The sequence below is a fragment of the Oryza glaberrima genome, chromosome 3, assembly GCF_000147395.1.
Source record: "Oryza glaberrima chromosome 3, OglaRS2, whole genome shotgun sequence".
NCBI lineage: Eukaryota > Viridiplantae > Streptophyta > Magnoliopsida > Poales > Poaceae > Oryza > Oryza glaberrima.
Window position 1 is genome coordinate 27,269,162 of NC_068328.1, and position 19,942 is coordinate 27,289,103.

The window sequence follows — 19,942 nt, forward strand, 5'->3', positions numbered from 1 at the left end:
ATTTAGTTATTTTTATAGGCGAACCTCTTAAGGTACGCTTGCGAAAATCAATTTATGAGGCGGGACCTCAAATCCTCAGCCCGCAAAAATCCAACCACCCACACCACCACCCTTCAAACACTAATTCCTCACCCATCCGCCCACCTCTCCCTTCACTTCCTCACCTTCCTCCCTTTCCCTCCACTCCCATATCCAGCCGGTGATGCGGAGGGTGTAGGCGGCAACCACAGCAGCTGACGGCGCGAAGATGCACAGCAACTAAGAGGAAACCTGGCGGCGCGGAGGCGATGGCCACAGCAGCCGGCGGCACTCCCCTCCCCTCCCTCCCTTCCTCCCAGATCCGGCCAGAGGAGGGGAGCCGGCGGCGGCAACGGCCGATGGATGGGCCTCACATATTTTTTTAATTTTTTCTGACTAGGATGCCACGTCAGTGAAAAACTAGGCATCCATATTGTCTATTGATTTACTTTGTATGGTTTTGAATAGTTGAAGGGTTGACATATCTGATATTGGAGTTTAGAGATATCATACAGACTGGACGTAAACTTGAGGGACGAAACTGAACACACATCGCCTACTGCTTTAGGCATAAAGCAAAACATGCTCCTACCGGTCCATCTTGGATAGTAAGCCACGGCAGTGTTCATCTTTCTCTTCTTAAATGGGCCAAAACTACTTTGTAAAAAAGGCCCAAACTGAATCCAGCTTTGCTGTGCCAATTGTAGAAAGTCCATGGACCGAGACAATTTTCCTTCATAATAGATCACATATTACGATAAATTAGTATTAGGCCGACCCAAGGCCTGTCTCTGGGGGTGGGTCCATCCTTATCTGCCACTGCTTAAACATGCCAAATGTGCTCCATCCCATCTCCAAAGGTAAATGTCCCAGCTGTCTTTCCTCCAGGTCACCTGACAAATGTCACTGCATATATAGATGTGAAGCCAAACCATGCATGCATGCTAAGCGTGCCAATGCCCACGAGATTTGTCCTTCCTCTTCTAGCCAGCCATTTCCAGAGCCGGACACTCCTGTGCCGCGTTTTCGCCGAGGCTGACAGGTGGGCCCCACCGCTCCGAAAGGAGGCGTTACTACTGGGGTTTAATGGCGCCAGCAGAGGAGGAGAGGAGATTAGGATTCAGAGATGAGTCGCATTTGTACTATATGACGATCTCGTCGTGATCATCTCGATCCAACCTTGCTTGCCGCTGTTGCTACAGATTGTTCTTTGTGTTTTTTTTTCCTCTCCTTTTCTTGAGGAATTTGAGATCTCCAGGTAGCCATGGCGCATGTCCTTGTCGTGCCGTATCCTAGCCAGGGGCACATGAACCCGATGGTGCAGTTCGCGAGGAAGCTGGCGTCCAAGGGCGTGGCGGTGACCGTGGTCACCACCCGCTTCATCGAGCGGACGACGTCGTCGTCCGCCGGCGGCAGGGGCCTCGACGCCTGCCCGGGGGTGCGGGTGGAGGCCATCTCCGACGGCCACGACGAGGGCGGCGTCGCGTCGGCGGCGAGCCTGGAGGAGTACCTCGCCACGCTCGACGCCGCCGGGGCCGCGTCGCTCGCCGGGCTCGTCGCCGCCGAGGCGCGCGGCGCCGGCGCGGACCGCCTCCCCTTCACGTGCGTGGTGTACGACACGTTCGCGCCGTGGGCGGGGCGCGTGGCGCGCGGCCTCGGCCTGCCGGCCGTGGCGTTCTCCACGCAGTCGTGCGCCGTCAGCGCCGTGTACCACTACGTCCACGAGGGGAAGCTCGCCGTGCCGGCGCCGGAGCAGGAGCCGGCGACCAGCAGGAGCGCCGCGTTCGCTGGGCTGCCGGAGATGGAGAGGCGCGAGCTCCCGTCGTTCGTGCTCGGCGACGGGCCGTACCCGACGCTCGCCGTGTTCGCGCTCAGCCAGTTCGCCGACTCGGGGAAGGACGACTGGGTGCTCTTCAACTCGTTCGACGAGCTGGAGAGCGAGGTAAGTGAAGAATTAATAAACCGGAGATTTAATGTTTTTCAACGAATTTTTAAAGCGTATTACTATTTTTCAACTAAATTTTGTCTCGGTGATTGATTCGTAGTAGCATCATGGCCCATGCGTATAGCTTTCTTTGATGGCCTTCATATACGTATAAACTGTTGGCAGTTGGGACAAAGCTGATAAATCCTTTACATGCCTGCTTGGAATGTGAGAATGTCATATGATTTTGGTAGAAAAAAATGATTGGATAAATTATTCGGAATCAATTTACTCTCCTTTGTCGTACCCAAGTAGATATGCAGAATTCTAGAATTGGATGGGTGCAATGTAGTTCTTATTTATGCATGGGTGTGGGCGCGGCGTCAGGCTAAAATATTTGGGTTTTTGATTAATCCCTCTTGTTGATTTGTACTATAAAAAATGATTTAATTAAATCATTTTAGCCTGTCCATATGATACATTTGGAATGTGATGAGAATGGCCCGACGCTTTCTGTGGTCGCCACGGTTGTCGTGAAGACACGTGTCAACAAAGTCCTATTTGAAACACAAAAGTATTAGGAATTTTAATTTGGCCGATCGGTTGTGCTGCTGCCGCTGCCTCTGTGGCAGTTCATAGCTTTGCGACAGTTGCTATGAAGACACGTGTCACTAAAGTCTTATTTGAAACATGAAAGTATATTAAGAATTTTTTTAGCCGCAATGTATTTTTCAAGGATACGAAAACAATGTATTCTTTAAGGATGACATTTTAGAGGATACAGTATATATGCATATGTAGCAAGTGCTCGATGCTCCGGTGTTGTCTCCTGTAGTATTATACTAGGGGGTAAATTATTAACTTATTAATACAATGATTAGGAGTTACTTTGTTATTTACGTTTTTCCCGGCTAAATCTATCTATGATCATCCATTGTGTTGACATCGCTCTCATTTCATCGAAAAAACCAAAACAGGAAGGAAAAAAATGTTTAGTCACTGCTAAATGATGATTATATCATCTGCATCTATTTTTTCTTGACAATAATGACTGCGTACATTTCTATTACCGTTAACTGTGGTGATAGTATAAATAGATCTAAACCTTTTGATCAAATGAGATCAATGGGTCATATTGATTTATACTGCCCGTAGAGAGCACCGTAGTAATGGTCATGTAGCAAATATAGGATATGTGCATTTTCAACCTTCACAGTCAATTTCCTGTCTTATTTCTTTTTACGCCAAACTTGGAACGATAAAATTATTGAAATCCTATAAATGTCAGAGGAAATATATAGTGCAAACTTAGTATGTAGTATAAATCTAAAAAATAAAGTATGATAAAGAATAGAGTCTTTCTTAAAAAAAAAATAAAGTCTAATATTTGTCCAAGTTACACGGAGTAAAACTTTCGATTTAACAATGAGTAAAAGTTATTTATAGTGAGGTAAACAAATCTCAGACACATATTAAATGCTACTGTGATAATTTTCAGGTTTATATTAGGTATGTGATTTGCCAGTGGCCGATTGCACTTGACTCCACAAAATGGACTAATTGATTAACACTCTGATCGTACTGTTCTAGGTTTTGGCTGGGTTGTCGACCCAGTGGAAGGCCCGCGCCATCGGGCCATGCGTGCCACTTCCCGCCGGCGACGGCGCCACCGGCCGCTTCACCTACGGCGCGAACCTGTTCGACCCGGAGGACACCTGCATGCAGTGGCTGGACACCAAGCCGCCGAGCTCCGTCGCCTACGTCTCCTTCGGCAGCTTCGCGTCCCTCGGCGCCGCCCAGACGGAGGAGCTCGCTCGCGGCCTCCTCGCCGCCGGCAGGCCGTTCCTGTGGGTGGTCAGGGCCACCGAGGAGGCGCAGCTGCCCCGCCACCTCCTGGACGCCGCGACGGCGTCGGGCGACGCGCTCGTCGTGCGGTGGAGCCCCCAGCTCGACGTGCTGGCGCACCGCGCCACCGGGTGCTTCGTCACGCACTGCGGCTGGAACTCCACCCTGGAGGCGCTCGGCTTCGGGGTGCCCATGGTGGCGCTGCCGCTGTGGACCGACCAGCCCACCAACGCCCTGCTCGTCGAGCGCGCCTGGGGCGCCGGCGTGCGCGCCAGCCGCGGCGACGCCGACGCCGACGACGCCGCGGGGGGGACGGCGGCGATGTTCCTCCGCGGCGAGATCGAGCGGTGCGTGCGCGCCGTCATGGACGGGGAGGAGCAGGAGGCCGCCCGTGCCCGCGCGCGCGGCGAGGCGCGGCGGTGGAGCGACGCCGCGCGCGCGGCGGTGTCCCCCGGCGGCAGCTCCGACCGGAGCCTGGACGAGTTCGTGGAGTTCTTGCGCGGCGGCTCCGGCGCCGGCGCCGGCGAGAAGTGGAAGGCGCTGGTTCGGGAGGGCAGCGAGGCTGCAGCGTCGGAGATGTGATCGATCCGTGAGGCGCCGCACATCGCGTGAAATGCGATCGACGTGGAATGGGAATCCCGAGGCCGCTGACGTCAGAGTCTCGAAGACTGGTTGATGATTTAGTTTGTTTTTTCTTCTTTTAATCAGGGATAATAAAACAGTAATTCAGACTTGTGGTAGGTGGATAAGTTTATCTCGTCAGATTGCAGTGGTTCGCAGTTTTTTTTCTCGTGTTCCGTTTGGTTTTCTAGTACTGTTCTCTCTGTTAGCAGGAAGAAATTTTTGCCTGCCATCCCGTGACGCACAAGAATATCGCCCAGTAATAATATTTACTGACGTTTAGTACAAAATTCATTCCAACTTTTGAACATTTAGCAATTATAGTTTATAAAATCTGATAAGTTTTATCTTCAAAGAAATCTACTAATTTATTATGATATGATAAACTAAGCTTATTAATTTTTAAGACTAAGCGTGGCCTAATTGATGGTCGAAATTTCAAAGTTTGATCAAATGTTATCTTAGAGACCTACTCTATCCGTGATTTTTTTTTACAACTTTTGGCTACGGATCTGAACATAATTGCATAACCTATGTTCAGATTTGTAGCCAGAAGTTGTTTTTTTTTTATGGATGGAGGGTGTATATGTCTTTTTATTGGAGAGAGTAATATATTGAACGGGATTAGACACCACGATGACAATGCAATTTTACAACAATGAAAGGATAACTAGACACACTTAACAAAATACCATTTATTTAGTTTATCGAAAAGGGGAAAACCATAGTAGTAATAATATATTTTAGTTTCCTTTGCATCCGTAGCCTGTGATGGCGACGACACGTTTATTCAATACAATAATATACACCGCACAACCATAGTAGCAGAGAGCCCAAGGCCTAGATCCACGTAAGAATACTCTCATATATATTGTCAGATCAGTACCCACCGGTGAACTTGGACTTGAGCAGCTCGACGACGCCGGCGTCCACCCGGAGCGCCTTGACGAGCACCGGCGTCGGGATGGGTGGGTTGGAGCCGAACAATGTGAGCGGGACGAAGACGATGCCAGGGTTCTGGCTGTTGAAGGACACCACCATGGTGGCCTCCGTCTTGCCGACGTTGAACTGGAAGTGCATGAGCCCCCTCGGGATGACGAACGTCTCGCCGGCGCGGACCACCCTGGAGTAGTACCTGTTCCCGGTGTCGAGGCTGCCGATGATGCCGACGAGGAGCTCGCCGCGGAGCACGATGCCGACCTCGGTGGCGCGCGGGTGGACGTGCGGCGGGTTGGTGCCGCCGGGCGCGAAGTCGATGCGGTTCATGGACACGCCGAGCGTGTTCACCCCGGGCCACCCCGCGACGTCGAGCTGCGTGACGTTGGAGCCGTTCGGGTTGGCGTTCACGTCGCCGCCCGTGGCTAACCTGGACGAGAAGAGGAACTCGTCGCCGGCCGCCGGCGTGGGCTTGCACGGGTACCCGTTCACCGTCACCTCGCTGTCGAGGTCGGCGACGCAGAAGTCTTGGAGAGGGTCAGGGTCGTTGGCCCGTAGCACTGGCGCCTGCTGCAGGAGCAGCACGACGAGCACCACCCCAGCTAGGGTAGTTTTGAAGCACTCCATTGCTAATCAACGAGCAAAGCTAGCCAATGCTTGTATATGTTCCTCAGCTCTCGGTTCAATTTCTTTGAGAATGAAAAGGCACCTGGCAGAGCAAGTAGTATGGAAGCTACTTTGCCAATTGGGTGCCGATGATCGAGCTAGCTTTGGAGCCTTTTATATAGGGGCAACAATTGAAAAAGTATTTTCTAATTTTTTTTTAATTTTCTCTATAACTATTTGAGTCGCATGCAAGTGATAAGTACCAAAGCACCTAGCTGTAGAAAATCCTTGTCCGGCAATAATTACTTTACGATACTCTAGATTTCTAGCATTTGCTTCTGGACACTCTAATTTTGTGATTGTAAAAAGATACTCTGACCATTATTTTAATATAGACCCTCTCTAATCCAAAGAGAATGTTTGCAAAAGACGTTTAACCCTTCGACTGCCATGAAAGATTTAAATTTTAAACAAATTTTGGCTGAATATAAACAATGTTTTGTGGAGGACTCAGAACATTTCCCGAATTGTGGAAATCCAAAACATTTTATGCAAAATTGTTTAAATTCAGCCAATATTTGTTTAAATTTTATTTTATTATTTTTTAATTTCTTTTCCAATTGTCATTTATGTCATTTGGGACATGGCTTGAATTATACAAAATATGTTTAAATTCAACTTAATTTGGTTAAATTTAAATCATGATAGGTGGCCCAAGGATAAAATCGTCTTTTCCAAAATTTCATATCTACAGCGGACAAAGATATATTAACATATTGGTCAGAATATCTTTTGACAAATAAATACAAAAGGATGGGACATAAAAACTCAAATGCCCTATGGTAAAGCTGATAAAAAAAAATTAGAGCGTCCTAGAAGAAATTTTGCGTTATATATAGGCAAGCGCTACATTGGCAATGCATATCGATCCCTACAGGGATCAAGATTTTTTCTAAGAGCCACAGACCGCCAAAGGAAACATCAAAACAACCAGTAATTTGAATTTGTTAGCCAACCGTCGAGAAATGCCAGCCAAGTCTAGAGAGCAAGGTAAATTACATTTCATTTGTGATTAACCGTGAGGCACAAGCAACAACAACGTAGTAGGGAGGAGTGCCTGATTTTTTTCTGTAAAAACCGACGCCCGATTTCTACTTGCATGCAAAGATAAATAATAGAAAAAATGATGTAAGAGAAGTGTGATGGAATGGAATGGAACTTGAGTTTCAGAAGGATCCTATGGTTTAAAAGAGAGCTATGAAAAGGCTGAAAAGTTTGCTAGAAGAGGTAGTGTTAAATGAGATCAACACAGCCTCATTTGGAACGGTGGGAAATTCACTGTGAAATCCTTGTATAGAGAGTTAGAGAGACTACCTACCTTCGGTGGGGTTAATTGAGAGCTATGAGCTAGCTATGTTTGAAGAAGCAAAATACCGTTAGAAATCAAACACTTGATCTGATGGGTCTTTTTTTTTCCCTTATCAGAAGAGATCGTTTAATTCAATGTCCAGTTTAATTAAACCCTAAAACAAAATTGGTGGGCTCTGAAAGATGTAAGAAACGTTTGGGGGTAATTTGCTAGGTGCCGACCCGTCAATATCCTGTCTTGGTGTTGTTCCTATCATGCAAATGGGTGGTAAGAAAAGCTAGCTTAGAAGAGGTTTGCATCCCCAGCAACCTATCATTTTCTGCAAACTTAATTTTGTGTAAGAACCTTGTTATTTACTTCATCCATTTCAAATTATATGCCATTCTAGCTTTGTCCTAAGAAAAGTATTTTTATGTTTGACAACTAATTTCTAGAAATATGTGTAGTTTAACAACATACGAATTATATATATTATAAATTCATTTCTCGTGGTTAGTAAAAAGATATAAATTAATATTATGATGTTAAAAAAATATAAATGTCTAGAAATTGATAGTCAAATATATAAATGTTTGACTTAGATAAAATTAGAATGCTAAGTAATTTAAAATGGAGGTAGTAATTATCTTTAGGCTTTTATTGAAAAAAGGCAGATAGATCATAAATGTATAAGAAAGCTACAGACTCTATCAGGGGTAGAGAGTGTGTGTTTTGTACTTGGTTACGTTTCTTGCTTCGTTTATCTGCCCATCCAATTTGTAATCCTCACCTGATTAAACACCTGATTTATTATTTTTTATCTCCTAGGGACTAGAGAGAAAACAATGACTTCTCGACTTTGATAACGGTGACTTTAGCTATCGATTGATGGAAACATACCATAAGACTTCACTACTTCAGTACGGATTTATCATATCATTAGTACTCCATCCGTTTTACAATGTAAGTCATTTTAGTATTTTTCACATTTATATTGATGCTAATGAACCTAGACATATATATCTATCTAGATTCATTAGCATCAATATATATATCTAGGTTCATTAGCATCAATATGAATGTGAAAAATGCGAGAATGACTTACATGAAACGAAGGAAGTATATTATATTTTTACTTTTCACTCATTTAAAACTTCTACTAGATGTACCACTAGGTCTAATATAATAGTAGAATGGGTAAATTTCACAAAACCCAAACTATTATAAAACTACATATATCAGATGATGTGTCATAAACTAAATTACAGATTCAATATCAAATTTGTTGGGGAACTATAATTTTAAGATAATGTGTCACAAACTATACGATTTAGTAATGAAGTTCACAAAACTATACAAGCTTAGCACCAATTTAATTATAAAACTACAATGTTTACTCTACGTACCTCACCTTCATGCCTCAAGTGGATTCTTCAGGTGACAACATAGTTCTGGATGTCTGGAACAACGACGATGACACACTTGATATCACGAATATCTTGCAAGTGTCGTATTAGAGATATATCCCATTGGTGCGGTGTCCTTAATGTCCCTGCCATATTGGTTTTGTTAGAACGGTGGTAAGATTTGGACGACCGCCTATTTTACATCTCATTTACTTTTCGACATTATCTTTCGTTGTAGTTCTTGTCAACGATTATGTCAGAGAGATTCAATCGGTAATGATCATCTGATGTTTCGGAGATTCTAGTTCTTAGTTTGAGGAAGACAAGTACAACATACAACTTACAAGCCCCTGGGAAACAATGGTTATATAGATTCTCGTGAACTATAGATGGAGGTTTTATAACTGTGTTTAGGTTGGTTGTCGAAGTAAGTACCTGTATCTTGGGGGTCAGGAGACAAATGATTCGCCTATGAACTGGTGTAAATACCATCAATTATATATTGAAAATGTAATTTGGAAACAATGAAAAGATAATTGCACATACTCGGTAAACACACACATTTATTTAATTTATTGCAAAGCAGAAAAAAAATCACAAAGAAGTACATTTTGGTTTCATTCCCACAACATGGGAGATTGGGAGATAAAGTTTATTCACTCCAATAACATGCAACCGCCTCGCGAGAGCTTTTAGTTACGCTGCTGGTATAACAGAACCAGCAGAGACCACCATGAAAATGTTCTCCGGTTAATTAGTACCCACCGGTGAACTTAGACTTGAGCAGCTCAACTACGCCAGTGTCCACACGCAGCGCCTTGACGAGCACCGGCGTCGGGATGGGCGGGTTGGAGCCGAACAACGTGAGCGGGACGAAGACGATGCCGGGGTTCTGGCTGTTGAAGGAGACAACCATGGTGGCCTCCGTCTTGCCAACGTTGAACTGGAAGTGCATGAGCCCCCTCGGGATGACGAACGTCTCGCCGGCACGGACCACCTTGGAATAGTACCTGTTCCCCGTATCGAGGGTACCGATAATGCCGACGAGGAGCTCGCCGCGGAGCACGATGCCGACCTCGGTGGCGCGCGGGTGGACGTGCGGCGGGTTGGTGCCTCCGGGCGCGAAGTCGACGCGGTTCATGGACACGCCGAGCGTGTTGACGCCGGGCCACTCGGCGACGTCGAGCTCCGTGACGTTGGAGCCGTTCGGGTTGCCGTTCACGTCGCCGCCCGTGGCAATCTTGGACGAGAAGAGGAACTCGTCGCCGGCGGCCGACGCCGGCTTGCACGCGTGCCCGTTCACCGTCACCTCGCTGTCGAGGTCAGCGACGCAGAAATCCTGGAGAGGATCCGCGTCGGTGGCTCGGATCAGCACGGGCGCCTGCTGCAGGAGCAGCACGACGAACACCAGCCCAGCTGCTTTGAAGCCGTACTCCATTGCTAATCAACTACTATTAGTAACTACTAACTAATTACTTCTTCAATCAGGCAGACAGTAGCAGTGACGAGCTGGCTGGCTTTGTTTGCTACTTTGCTTTGCTGATGATCTAGTTAGCTTTGGAGCCCTTTATATAGGGGAGCACCCATGCATCGATCGTGCCTTCCGTGCATAACTGATCATGTTTCATGCGTACGTGGCACACGTGAGAAAATTTGCAATTAACTTATAGGAAGATTAGTCAGCAGTCAAGACCCCGTAGAGGCTGCTAAGGAACAGTCAGACTGATCTGTAGTTAGCTAGTAGGACCTATAAGCAACAAATCCTACATGCTCTCCATGCCGGTCAGATATACAGATGGCTTATTCAATTATTTTCATCTCTAACGTGCAATGACTTCTCCCCCGATGATTTTGATTTTTAATGTTATCTTTAGCACTGTTGGCTCAAAGAGACGATATTCGTATATACTGTTAGGTTTCTCATCATAAATAATTAAATATATCTATTTATACCTACGAGTTACACATTAGCTCCGGTGGAAGCTTCCAATTTATTATAACAAGTACAACTTGTGAGCATAAACGTAAACATTTAATGTTATATCGAGCTCCTTTGAAACACGGAATTGAGAAAATGAAGGAATAAAAAACATAGGATTTGATATAAATGAAAGTGTTAAAGGGATAATAGCAAAACATTGAAAAAATACGCTGCGCCAAGCACACCACCCAATTGCTACCCTCTAGATAGTTTGAAAGAGATAACCCGGCAAAGCAACACCTGCTGGGCAGAGGCGATTATTGGTGGCTGCTAGTTGGGTTTTGCTTACTGTTCAAAGGATGAAACATGCATGTAGGTTCATATGCTATTTGGTAGCAAATAAGAATTTTGGTTCCCATTTTTTAGAACTATTTCACAAAAGACAATATTTCTATCCAGCTAGCTGGGTTCACTGTACTTAGACGCACAGATACAAATTTTTGCGGTAACTTTTCTAGTTTCATTTACTAGGAGCTAAACAAGAACTATTCCTCTATTCCAAAATATAGCAAGTGTTTGCTATTAGATGTACAGCTAAAAATTGTTATATTTTTTATGGAGGTAGCCCAAGCTTCCCTAGCTTGCCTCACCCCTGCATGTGAGTCCTCCTTATCAAATTCTTGGTTACTAGATTAGACCCTATGTTGTTTTACGAGATTGCTCTATACAAGTAAACGACTTGTAAGGATATGCAAGCTATAAAAACTAACAGAAAAAAAAAGTTTTGAACTCTTCGGTAGTTACATGGCGGGGAGATCAGTAGACTTTCAATTTTAATTGAATATTTAAACTTTATAAACTTGAAATTATTAAACCAATAAAGTTCATAGATGTTATTCAATGCTTGTCGAGCTTTTGATCACAATTACATAAGATACTAGTTAATACCTCACGCTTTGCTAGCTGTGAGATATGTGGATAAATGAATGTTATATATTATAGAAATGATAGATGCATATGTTGTGAAAATGATTGTGGAGATAATGATTTGAATTGCTTGCATATTGAATTCTAAAAAATATAATAAAATTATACATGATATGTTATATTTGCATGATATTTAAAATACTCTAGATAAAAATTGCTAGTGGGTGATGACGTGACACACTTGTGAATTAAAATACTTTAGATAATAAGTGCTAGTGAGTAATGATGTAGCACACTTACATGTTAAGTTCTAGGAGTTAATGCGAAGGTTATGATGTACTCCCTCCGGTTTCATTTTAATTGACGTTTTGGACAATGACACGGTTTACAAGATATATCTTTGACTTTATTTTTCTATTATAATATATATAATAAATAAATGCATGTTTACTTTTATTATAGTGCTTTAAAAGACAAATCTATATATGTTATTCTAGTTTCTTTAAACTAAATATTTTTAAAGTTATTTATGGTCAAAGTTATAAAAGTTTGACCTCAACCTTATCCAAAACGTCAATTAATATGGAACCGGAGGGAGTAACACACTTGCATTTTGAGTTTTAGGATCTAGTGGACATCAGCTTTATAGTAAGATAGGATATATAAATACTGAAAATACAATTTCAAAACAACATGATGATAATTGCACATACACAGAAAAGATACACGATTCTTAATTCATTATAAGGAGAAAAAAAACATCACAAAGAAGTATTACATTTTATTTCCATTCCCATAACATGGGAGAAAGTTTATTCAATCCAATAACATGCAACCACACAACGGGAGCTTAAAGTATGCTGCTGGTAGCAGAGAACACCATGAAAATGCTCTCGGATTAATTAGTACCCGCCGGTGAACTTGGACTTGAGCAGCTCAACTACACCAGCATCCACGCGAAGCGCCTTGACAAGCACCGGCGTCGGGATGGGTGGGTTGGAGCCGAACAATGTGAGCGGGACGAAGACGATGCCGGGGTTCTGGCTGTTGAAGGACACCACCATGGTGGCCTCCGTCTTGCCAACGTTGAACTGGAAGTGCATGAGCCCCCTCGGGATAACGAACGTCTCGCCGGCACGGACCATCTTGGAGTAGTACCTGTTCCCGGTGTCGAGGGTGCCGATGATGCCGACGAGGAGCTCGCCGCGGAGCACGATGCCGACCTCGGTGGCGCGCGGGTGGATGTGCGGCGGGTTGGTGCCGCCGGGCGCGAAGTCCACGCGGTTCATGGACACGCCGAGCGTGTTGACGCCGGGCCACTCCGCGACGTCGAGCTCCGTGACGTTGGACCCGTTCGGGTTGGCGTTCACGTCGCCGCCCGTGGCAATCTTGGAGGAGAAGAGGAACTCGTCGCCGGCGGCCGACGCCGGCTTGCACGCGTGCCCGTTCACCGTGACCTTGCTGTCGAGGTCGGCGACGCAGAAGTCCTGGAGAGGGTCCGCGTCGGTGGCCCGAATCAGCACGGGCGCCTGCTGCAGGAGCAGCACAACGATCACCACTCCAGCTGCTATGGTTTTGAAGCTGTGCTCCATTGTTGATCAACTAGCTAGTGCTTCTATATATCTAGCTCGATCAGCTCAATATATTCTCTTTTGAGAATGAGAATTGAGAAGGAAACTAGGAAAGAAGCGCAGTGACAAGCTGGCTTTGTTTGCTGCTATACTTTGCTTGGTGAGGATGAGGATGAACTAGCATTTGAGCCCTTTATATAGGGGAGCACAGATGCATGAGCCATGCATAGGTTATGTTTTTTTTCTTTTTTTTGCGAGGAAATGCATAGTTTATGTTGGGACACGTGATAAAATTAACAGTGCAGTTTTGTGGGATTACCGGATTATTGTTACATGCGTCGAAACAATCTTGTGAGAAAAATCAGGTCAGCAGTCGAGGCCACAGAGAGGTTGCTAAGGAAGAGAACCTGTGACTGTGAATTAGCTAGAACCTATCTGCATGGACTAAATCTCCATCAGAAAGAGAGATTTGATGTTCTTTCTCTCTCTTATTTGTTTTCTTTCTTTTTCTCTCTTTTTTTCTTTTTTATCACGAAAGAAAGAGAGAGTACGTTGCAGTTGTGTCTCTCTCATTTTTTCTTCTTCTTTTTTTCTTTATCTCTCTTTCTTTCTTTCTATCACGAAAGAAAGTAAGTCGCAGTTGGTTACGTGTGTCTGCTTGCTGGACGCAGATCGACGGGATGGGCGTACGCTGATATGCACCCTGCTGGTGGCGTTCAGGGCTCGTTTATTTTGCCATCCAAATTTGTAACGCCCCACCTAACGATTTATTCCATTGCTGCTATTTTTCATCTATAGATTAGAGCAACGAAATGATTTCAATTCTCATCAATGTTATCGATCTTTAATTCGAATCTCGGTCAAATTTCTCACTAGAACAAATTACATTTGTCTAATTTTAAACTGGATATAAGCCGATGATCGACAGGGTGCCAGCCAACAGCCGATCGAGCACATATCCCAAACTTCTTCCCTCTAGAATTTGAGTGAGATAGCTGAGCAAGAAACATACTCCATCCGTCCCTAAATATTTGACACCGTTGACTTTTTAAAATATATTTAACCGTTCATCTTATTTAAAAACTTTTATGAATATTATTCAAAAACTTGAGTAGTAGTAGTATATTTAACAATGAATCAAATGATAGAAAAAGAATTAATAACTACTTAAATGTTTTGAATAAAACGAACAATCAAACATATTTAAAAAATCAACGGCGTTAAATATTTAGAGACGGAGGGAGTATATGATGATGGAAAATACTAGTTTAATTTGTAGTGCTCTGTTTTCGGCAGAAGAAGAAAGCGGCAATAGTATGAACGAAATCTGACCAGTGTGTGGTGTGGGTATCTTTGGAATGAGTGAAGTGCACCAGCGGTCTCTAAACTTGTGCGGGTATGTCATCTAGGTCCCTGAACTCTCAAAATGTATTTTTAGGTCTCCAAACTTGTCTTGGATGTCATATAGGTCCAAACGGGCTTCGACCCGCTCCATCCGCTGATATGGCATACCACGATGGTGTCTACGTGTCGATGGGGCCCATGTGGATCCCACATGTCGGTATCTCTCTCTCCTCCTTATTCTTTCCTCTCCCTTCTCGATTCCTCCTCTCCTTTGCTGTGCTTTCTCGTTCAACTCTCACATGTGTGCGCGCCCGGCGGGAGACGGTTGGCGCGCGACAGCGCGGGTGGCGGCCGGGCGATGTCGGCGCAGCGCAGCGGCGCGGGAGAGGCGGCAGTGGGGCTGTGGGGATGGAAAGGGAGGCGCAGCGACCGGGCGACGTCGGCGCAGCGCGGCGGCGCGGCCGAGGCGATGGTTGCACGGCGGAGCACACGCGGGTCGAAGCGGCGCGCTGCGTTGACTAGCGGCCTCCGTGTGACCCCTGTTGCTGAAGCCCCTTCTACGCATATCCCACTGCTAGCGTGGCTCCGGCCGAAGCAACCCTGCGCGTGCCCCCGGGCAGCCCCCGCGTCCCCGACACCTCCGACGCTGCACTATGCGGACCCGTGCGGGGCCATGCGGGGTAGTGCCGGGCAACCTCGCCGTGCAGGATCGCCTCCGCTCGCGCCACGCCAGCCACGTGCGGCACCGTCGCCACCGCGCGCCCGTCGCGGCTGCCGCCTCCTGCGGGCCTCATTGGCGCATCGCGCAAAATACACAGCAGCAGCCAGCAGGCATGTATGCGTTTGCATGAACCCACGACCACGCAGGCATGCATGTGTCTAGACAGCAGGCTTGCGTGCGTTTGGATGGCACTGCCACATTATGCAAGGCACTGTTCCCAGCGGAGGCTGCCTCGTGCACCGCCCTCAAGCAGCTGCACGGCCGGCAGGACGGGCCTCGGATGGCCTCCGGTCTCCGTGCCGCAGGCGACGCCGCACTCGCCTCGGACGAGGCCGCGTCCTCCGCACGGAGCTCCGCCGCGACCCCGCTGCCTCCGCCATCTCAACACGCCCCCGCATGCCTGCGTCTACTCCGCCGGTCGCACAGGGCTCGGCCGTGGCGCCGCCTCCATCGGCTCTGCGGAGGAGAATGGCGGGGTGATGGCGAGTTTTCTTGAGGGGGGTGAAGTCGTGAAGAAGAGGTGGCGGCGTCGGAGTTGAGGGCGCACGGGGTCCAGGCCGCACGGCGTCAAGCGCACCCAAGGTGCTCGTCCGTGTGACTCCAGAAAATATGGTTTTTAATTTTATTTTTATAAACATGACTGACATATGGGTCCTCATCGACACGTAGACGCCACTGTGGCATGCCACGTCAGCGGATGGAGCGGGTCGAAACCCGTTTGAATCTATATGACACCCAAGACAAGTTCGGGGACCTAAAAATGAATTTTGAGAGTTCATGGACCTAGATGACATATCCGCACAAGTTTAGAGACCGCTGGTGCACTTCACTCCTTTGGAATCATCTGGTAAATTACCCACCAAGCCACTAATGGTAATTTAGTCTACACCAAATTGGTCCATTTTCATGCACCGTCGCCCTTCATGGCCACACATCGGAAAACTATTCCAAACTCTCCATTAGACATCCCATCCCAGCGTTATTTGTATGTCGTTCAAATAGTTATAAAAAAATTCAATAAGATAAATTATTATGTGATAGATCACTTCACAAATATGCAAGGTCAAATTTAATTTCTACATGTAGCAACGAGCAAACGAATTTGACTATGAATATAAGTTAACTAGTTGTAGTTTAATTTGTTTTTTTGTTGCAATTTGCAAAAGTTAAATTTTAACTTTCATGTTTGTGAAGTGATATATCATATGTTAATACATCTTCTCAATTTTTTTTAAAAAAATTATAACTATTTGAGTGACATGAAAACAGTGAGGAGATGTCCTTTCGAGAGTTTAGAATCCACTCCCCCACACATCACAAAGCAAGACATGGCCAAGCCCTTTGGCCAGATTCGCGGTCTCTCTCGCCTACTTAAGTTGAGATATCGCACGACATGGCCCCCCTTGGAAAATATACCAAGGGCGCCTAGTCGAGGTGAAGCTGGGTAAACTCATGTACGTGGAAGACATTGTTAATGCCATCATCAGTGAAGGGGTGGAGCCAACACTAGGAGCAACAATAATGGCGATGCCAATGCCAAAGCGGGTCTTAGGCAAAGAAGGTTTTGCTAGGCAAACTTTGCGTTTTATTAATTTCATTATCATCATTTCGATCAAAACGCAAAGGAAGAAAAAAGGATTCTTTAATTTGTTTTGTTTTGATTTTCTCTAATTAATTGTTTGCTTGTTAGCTGAGCCAAAATTTAATTTAAATTTTGATACTTAATTATGGAGTTGATTTTTTTGGGTTTTTTCATTGTATTTTATTTTATAGTATTAATTCTTAAATCGCTAATAATATATATTGAGTAAAGTCCGTCATTGGTCCCTAAACTTGTATCGTTGTGTCATCCCGGTCCCTAAACTCGCAAATCGACCGTTCAGGCCCTCAAACTTATTCTACTGTGTCATCCCAGTCCCTAAACTTGCAGATCACTCGTTTAGGTCCTCCAACTCGTTCAGTTGTGTCACCCCGGTCTCTAAACTTGGATTTGAATATCATCTGGGTCAAATAGGACGGTCTAAAGATTTTATATTTAAAAATAATTTATAATTTTTTCATGTGAACTCTAATGAAAACGAATTTTATATCAAACTTGTAGCCCTCGACACGATCTACAACTTTGTAGTTGAATTTTTTTATTTTAAGTCATTTTTTGTCCCAAAATGTAATTTTAAAATTAAAATTTCAAAATCTATAAACATGCAACAATATTTTGGGACCCTAAACAATTTTAATTCAAAAACTTTTCAACTACAAAGTTGTAGGTTGCATCGAGTGCTACAATTTTGATATAAAGTTTGTCTTCATTAGAGTTAATATGAAAAAGTTATGAATTATTTTTTGATATAAAGTTCTTAGACTTGTTTAGGGACCGAGGTGACACAACTGAACAAGTTGGAGGACCTAAACGAGTGATCTGCAAGTTTAGGGACCGGGATGACACAGTCGGACAAGTTTGAGGACCTAAATGGTCGATTTGCGAGTTTAGAGACCGGGATGACACAGCGGTACAAGTTTAGGGACCGGTGATGGACTTTACTCATATATATTTATAAGTTTTACCACAAAAATTATTTTTTCTTCATTTATTTCTCCATGGCGCTCCCAAACGGTTGTTGGTAGCAAACTAGTGATTGCTTCCAATGGCAAGAAAATTATAAATCTATATCTATATCTATACCTAATTAAAAAATAAGCAAGGTTTCCGGTAAAAAAGTTTCGTCCGTCCTTTCCTTTTTCATCTTTTTCCTTTTTTTTCGTTTGCTCTTTGTTTTCCTTTCTTTTTTTTTGCTTTTTCGCATTTTTTTTCTTTCGGTCGGCTTTTTTTCCCCATTTTTTCTCGCATTTTTTCTTTTTTTTTCTCTGTCCGCTTTTTTTCCGTTTCTCTCTGTCCGTATATTTTTTTCTTCCATTTTTTTCCACCTTTTCTCCCTTTTTTGGGTTTTTTTTCATCCGTGGTTTTATTTTTACTTTTTTGGTAGGATTTGTTTTTTTTAGTGCCATACTTTTTCCGGTGTCGGGCCAAACCCTAGCAATATCGTCACATCGATATGTCTTCCGCTTTAATTCACCGAATTTAATCTCCATTTGAAAGTCATTTTTTATTAAGTTTTGCGGATTCACTCCGATTTTGATAAAAAAAATAAAAAGAGGAGATTGAGCGTATCAAAAGTCCTCAACTAATTTTAGAAGATTGAGACAGATTCGACCGGATTTTGATGGGGAGGATCGGTTTTGGCATCGTATGGACACAAAACTGTCTTCTAGAGATTAAAGAAGCAGGCTATGCAAGCTGGAACTGCAGCTCCACTTGTGGGTTGGGTCTAAGAGAGGCAGGAGAGGCAGGCAAGTAGAGGAGGTAGCCGGCTGGGCTAGGACTGAAAAGAGAGAAGGAATGGGATTTTGGTCCAAAACCAAAGAGTAAAATATATAGCGATCCAAAAATATTTTTGCCCGTTACAACGCACGGGCATTTTTTTCTAGTTAAACCCCATATGTTGTGAAGAGGAGATTTTCCTTTCTTTTGACCTATGTTTTAGTCGGTTTGGTCATATACTCCTGTATTAGGGGTTGTTTGGGAGAGAGGGGCTAAACTTTAGCCGGGACTTATATTTCTGAGAGAGAGACTAAAGTTTAGCCCCATTTTAATCTCTCCAACCAAACACCACCTTAGTCATATTAGTTACTCATACTATCTATACTACTAATAGAAATTCTACTGATATAAAGTGGATATGAACCGTTAAATGCGTCTTTCCGATCCACTATTACAGTAGTAAAGTTTGATCAAGGATAAGGCCATATAAGGTACCGTAAAGGAACTTTTTAGGCGAAAAAGAAGTCAGGAAAGAGTGAGAAGGATCGTTGGCTTACTGTCTGCTGGTTGGGTTTTGCTTACTGATCTTTAAAGATCAAACATGCAGGGGAATTTTGGTTGTTATTTTGAAAAGTATTAAGAAGAGACAATCGATCTCCATGTGTCCAGTTAGCTAGGTTCAATGTATAGTACTTTGGCGCCAAGTTCATTTTCTAGTTTGATTTACCGGCTGGAGCTAGGCGCCAAACAGAAACTAGCTGGCTGAATGGAATCTTTTGAAAATGTTCACATGTTCAGGCACCGATGTAGAGTCGTGTAGAATTTGTGGCCACTCTAGAGTCGTGTAGGGGCAGCGGGACACCTGGTGTTACAATACGGCCAGTTACTTTAAGCAGTTCATGTTTTTGCATTAAAGCAAATCATCATTCAAACAACGTGTGTGGCGCTAAATGTTGGGTGATTAAAGTGTGAATTCTTTTGATGAAAAAAAGTTCTGATTTAATTTTATACTACCTCCGTCTTTTAAATTTATCGTTTTGGGTATAACATAATTTCCAATACACGCGTCTCATCTTTATTGTTTTTTATAATTATATAATTATAAACTCACTAAGAATGGAACTGTATGAAATTGTTTTTCATGAAAAGATTGTTAATGATATTTTCAAATACTGAACCTTCATTTTTAAAATCTATTAATGATTCAAGAAATTGAGGTTTAACCGCACGTATTAGATGACAACAACCTCGAAATGGAGGTAACTATGTAATACTTATAGTGCAATTTTTGGAATTTATTGGATAAATTTGTAGCATTTATAGTTTGTATCTTGTCGAAAATATAGTGTAAATTACATGTTACTAGCAAAATTGCCCGTGCGTTGCAACGGGTGAAAAAATTTCAATGACAATACACGTTTCACATGTATAACCA

At 44.1% G+C, this 19,942-nt stretch overlaps 4 protein-coding genes across 4 annotated transcripts; 1 reads left to right on the forward strand and 3 right to left on the reverse strand.

Annotated features, from left to right (window-relative positions):
- The first annotated feature begins 1,282 nt into the window (after nt 1-1,282).
- LOC127769068 (indole-3-acetate beta-glucosyltransferase-like) lies at nt 1,283-4,634 on the forward strand. The gene is made up of 2 exons (XM_052294773.1): nt 1,283-1,960; nt 3,533-4,634. The coding sequence occupies exons 1-2, from the start codon at nt 1,283-1,285 to the stop codon at nt 4,367-4,369; spliced, it is 1,515 nt and encodes a 504-aa protein (XP_052150733.1). The 3' UTR covers nt 4,370-4,634.
- A 653-nt stretch (nt 4,635-5,287) lies between these two features.
- On the reverse strand, nt 5,288-5,971 carry LOC127768281 (germin-like protein 3-3). Its single transcript, XM_052293830.1, has one exon. It carries the CDS (start codon nt 5,969-5,971, stop codon nt 5,288-5,290), a length of 684 nt encoding a protein of 227 aa, XP_052149790.1.
- A 3,284-nt stretch (nt 5,972-9,255) lies between these two features.
- LOC127768114 (germin-like protein 3-5) lies at nt 9,256-10,211 on the reverse strand. The gene has a single exon (XM_052293643.1). The coding sequence runs from the start codon at nt 10,140-10,142 to the stop codon at nt 9,459-9,461; it is 684 nt and encodes a 227-aa protein (XP_052149603.1). The 5' UTR covers nt 10,143-10,211; the 3' UTR covers nt 9,256-9,458.
- Nucleotides 10,212-12,194: 1,983 nt separating this feature from the next.
- On the reverse strand, nt 12,195-13,298 carry LOC127767795 (germin-like protein 3-6). Its single transcript, XM_052293240.1, has one exon. It carries the CDS (start codon nt 13,142-13,144, stop codon nt 12,455-12,457), a length of 690 nt encoding a protein of 229 aa, XP_052149200.1. The 5' UTR covers nt 13,145-13,298; the 3' UTR covers nt 12,195-12,454.
- Nucleotides 13,299-19,942: the final 6,644 nt, after the last annotated feature.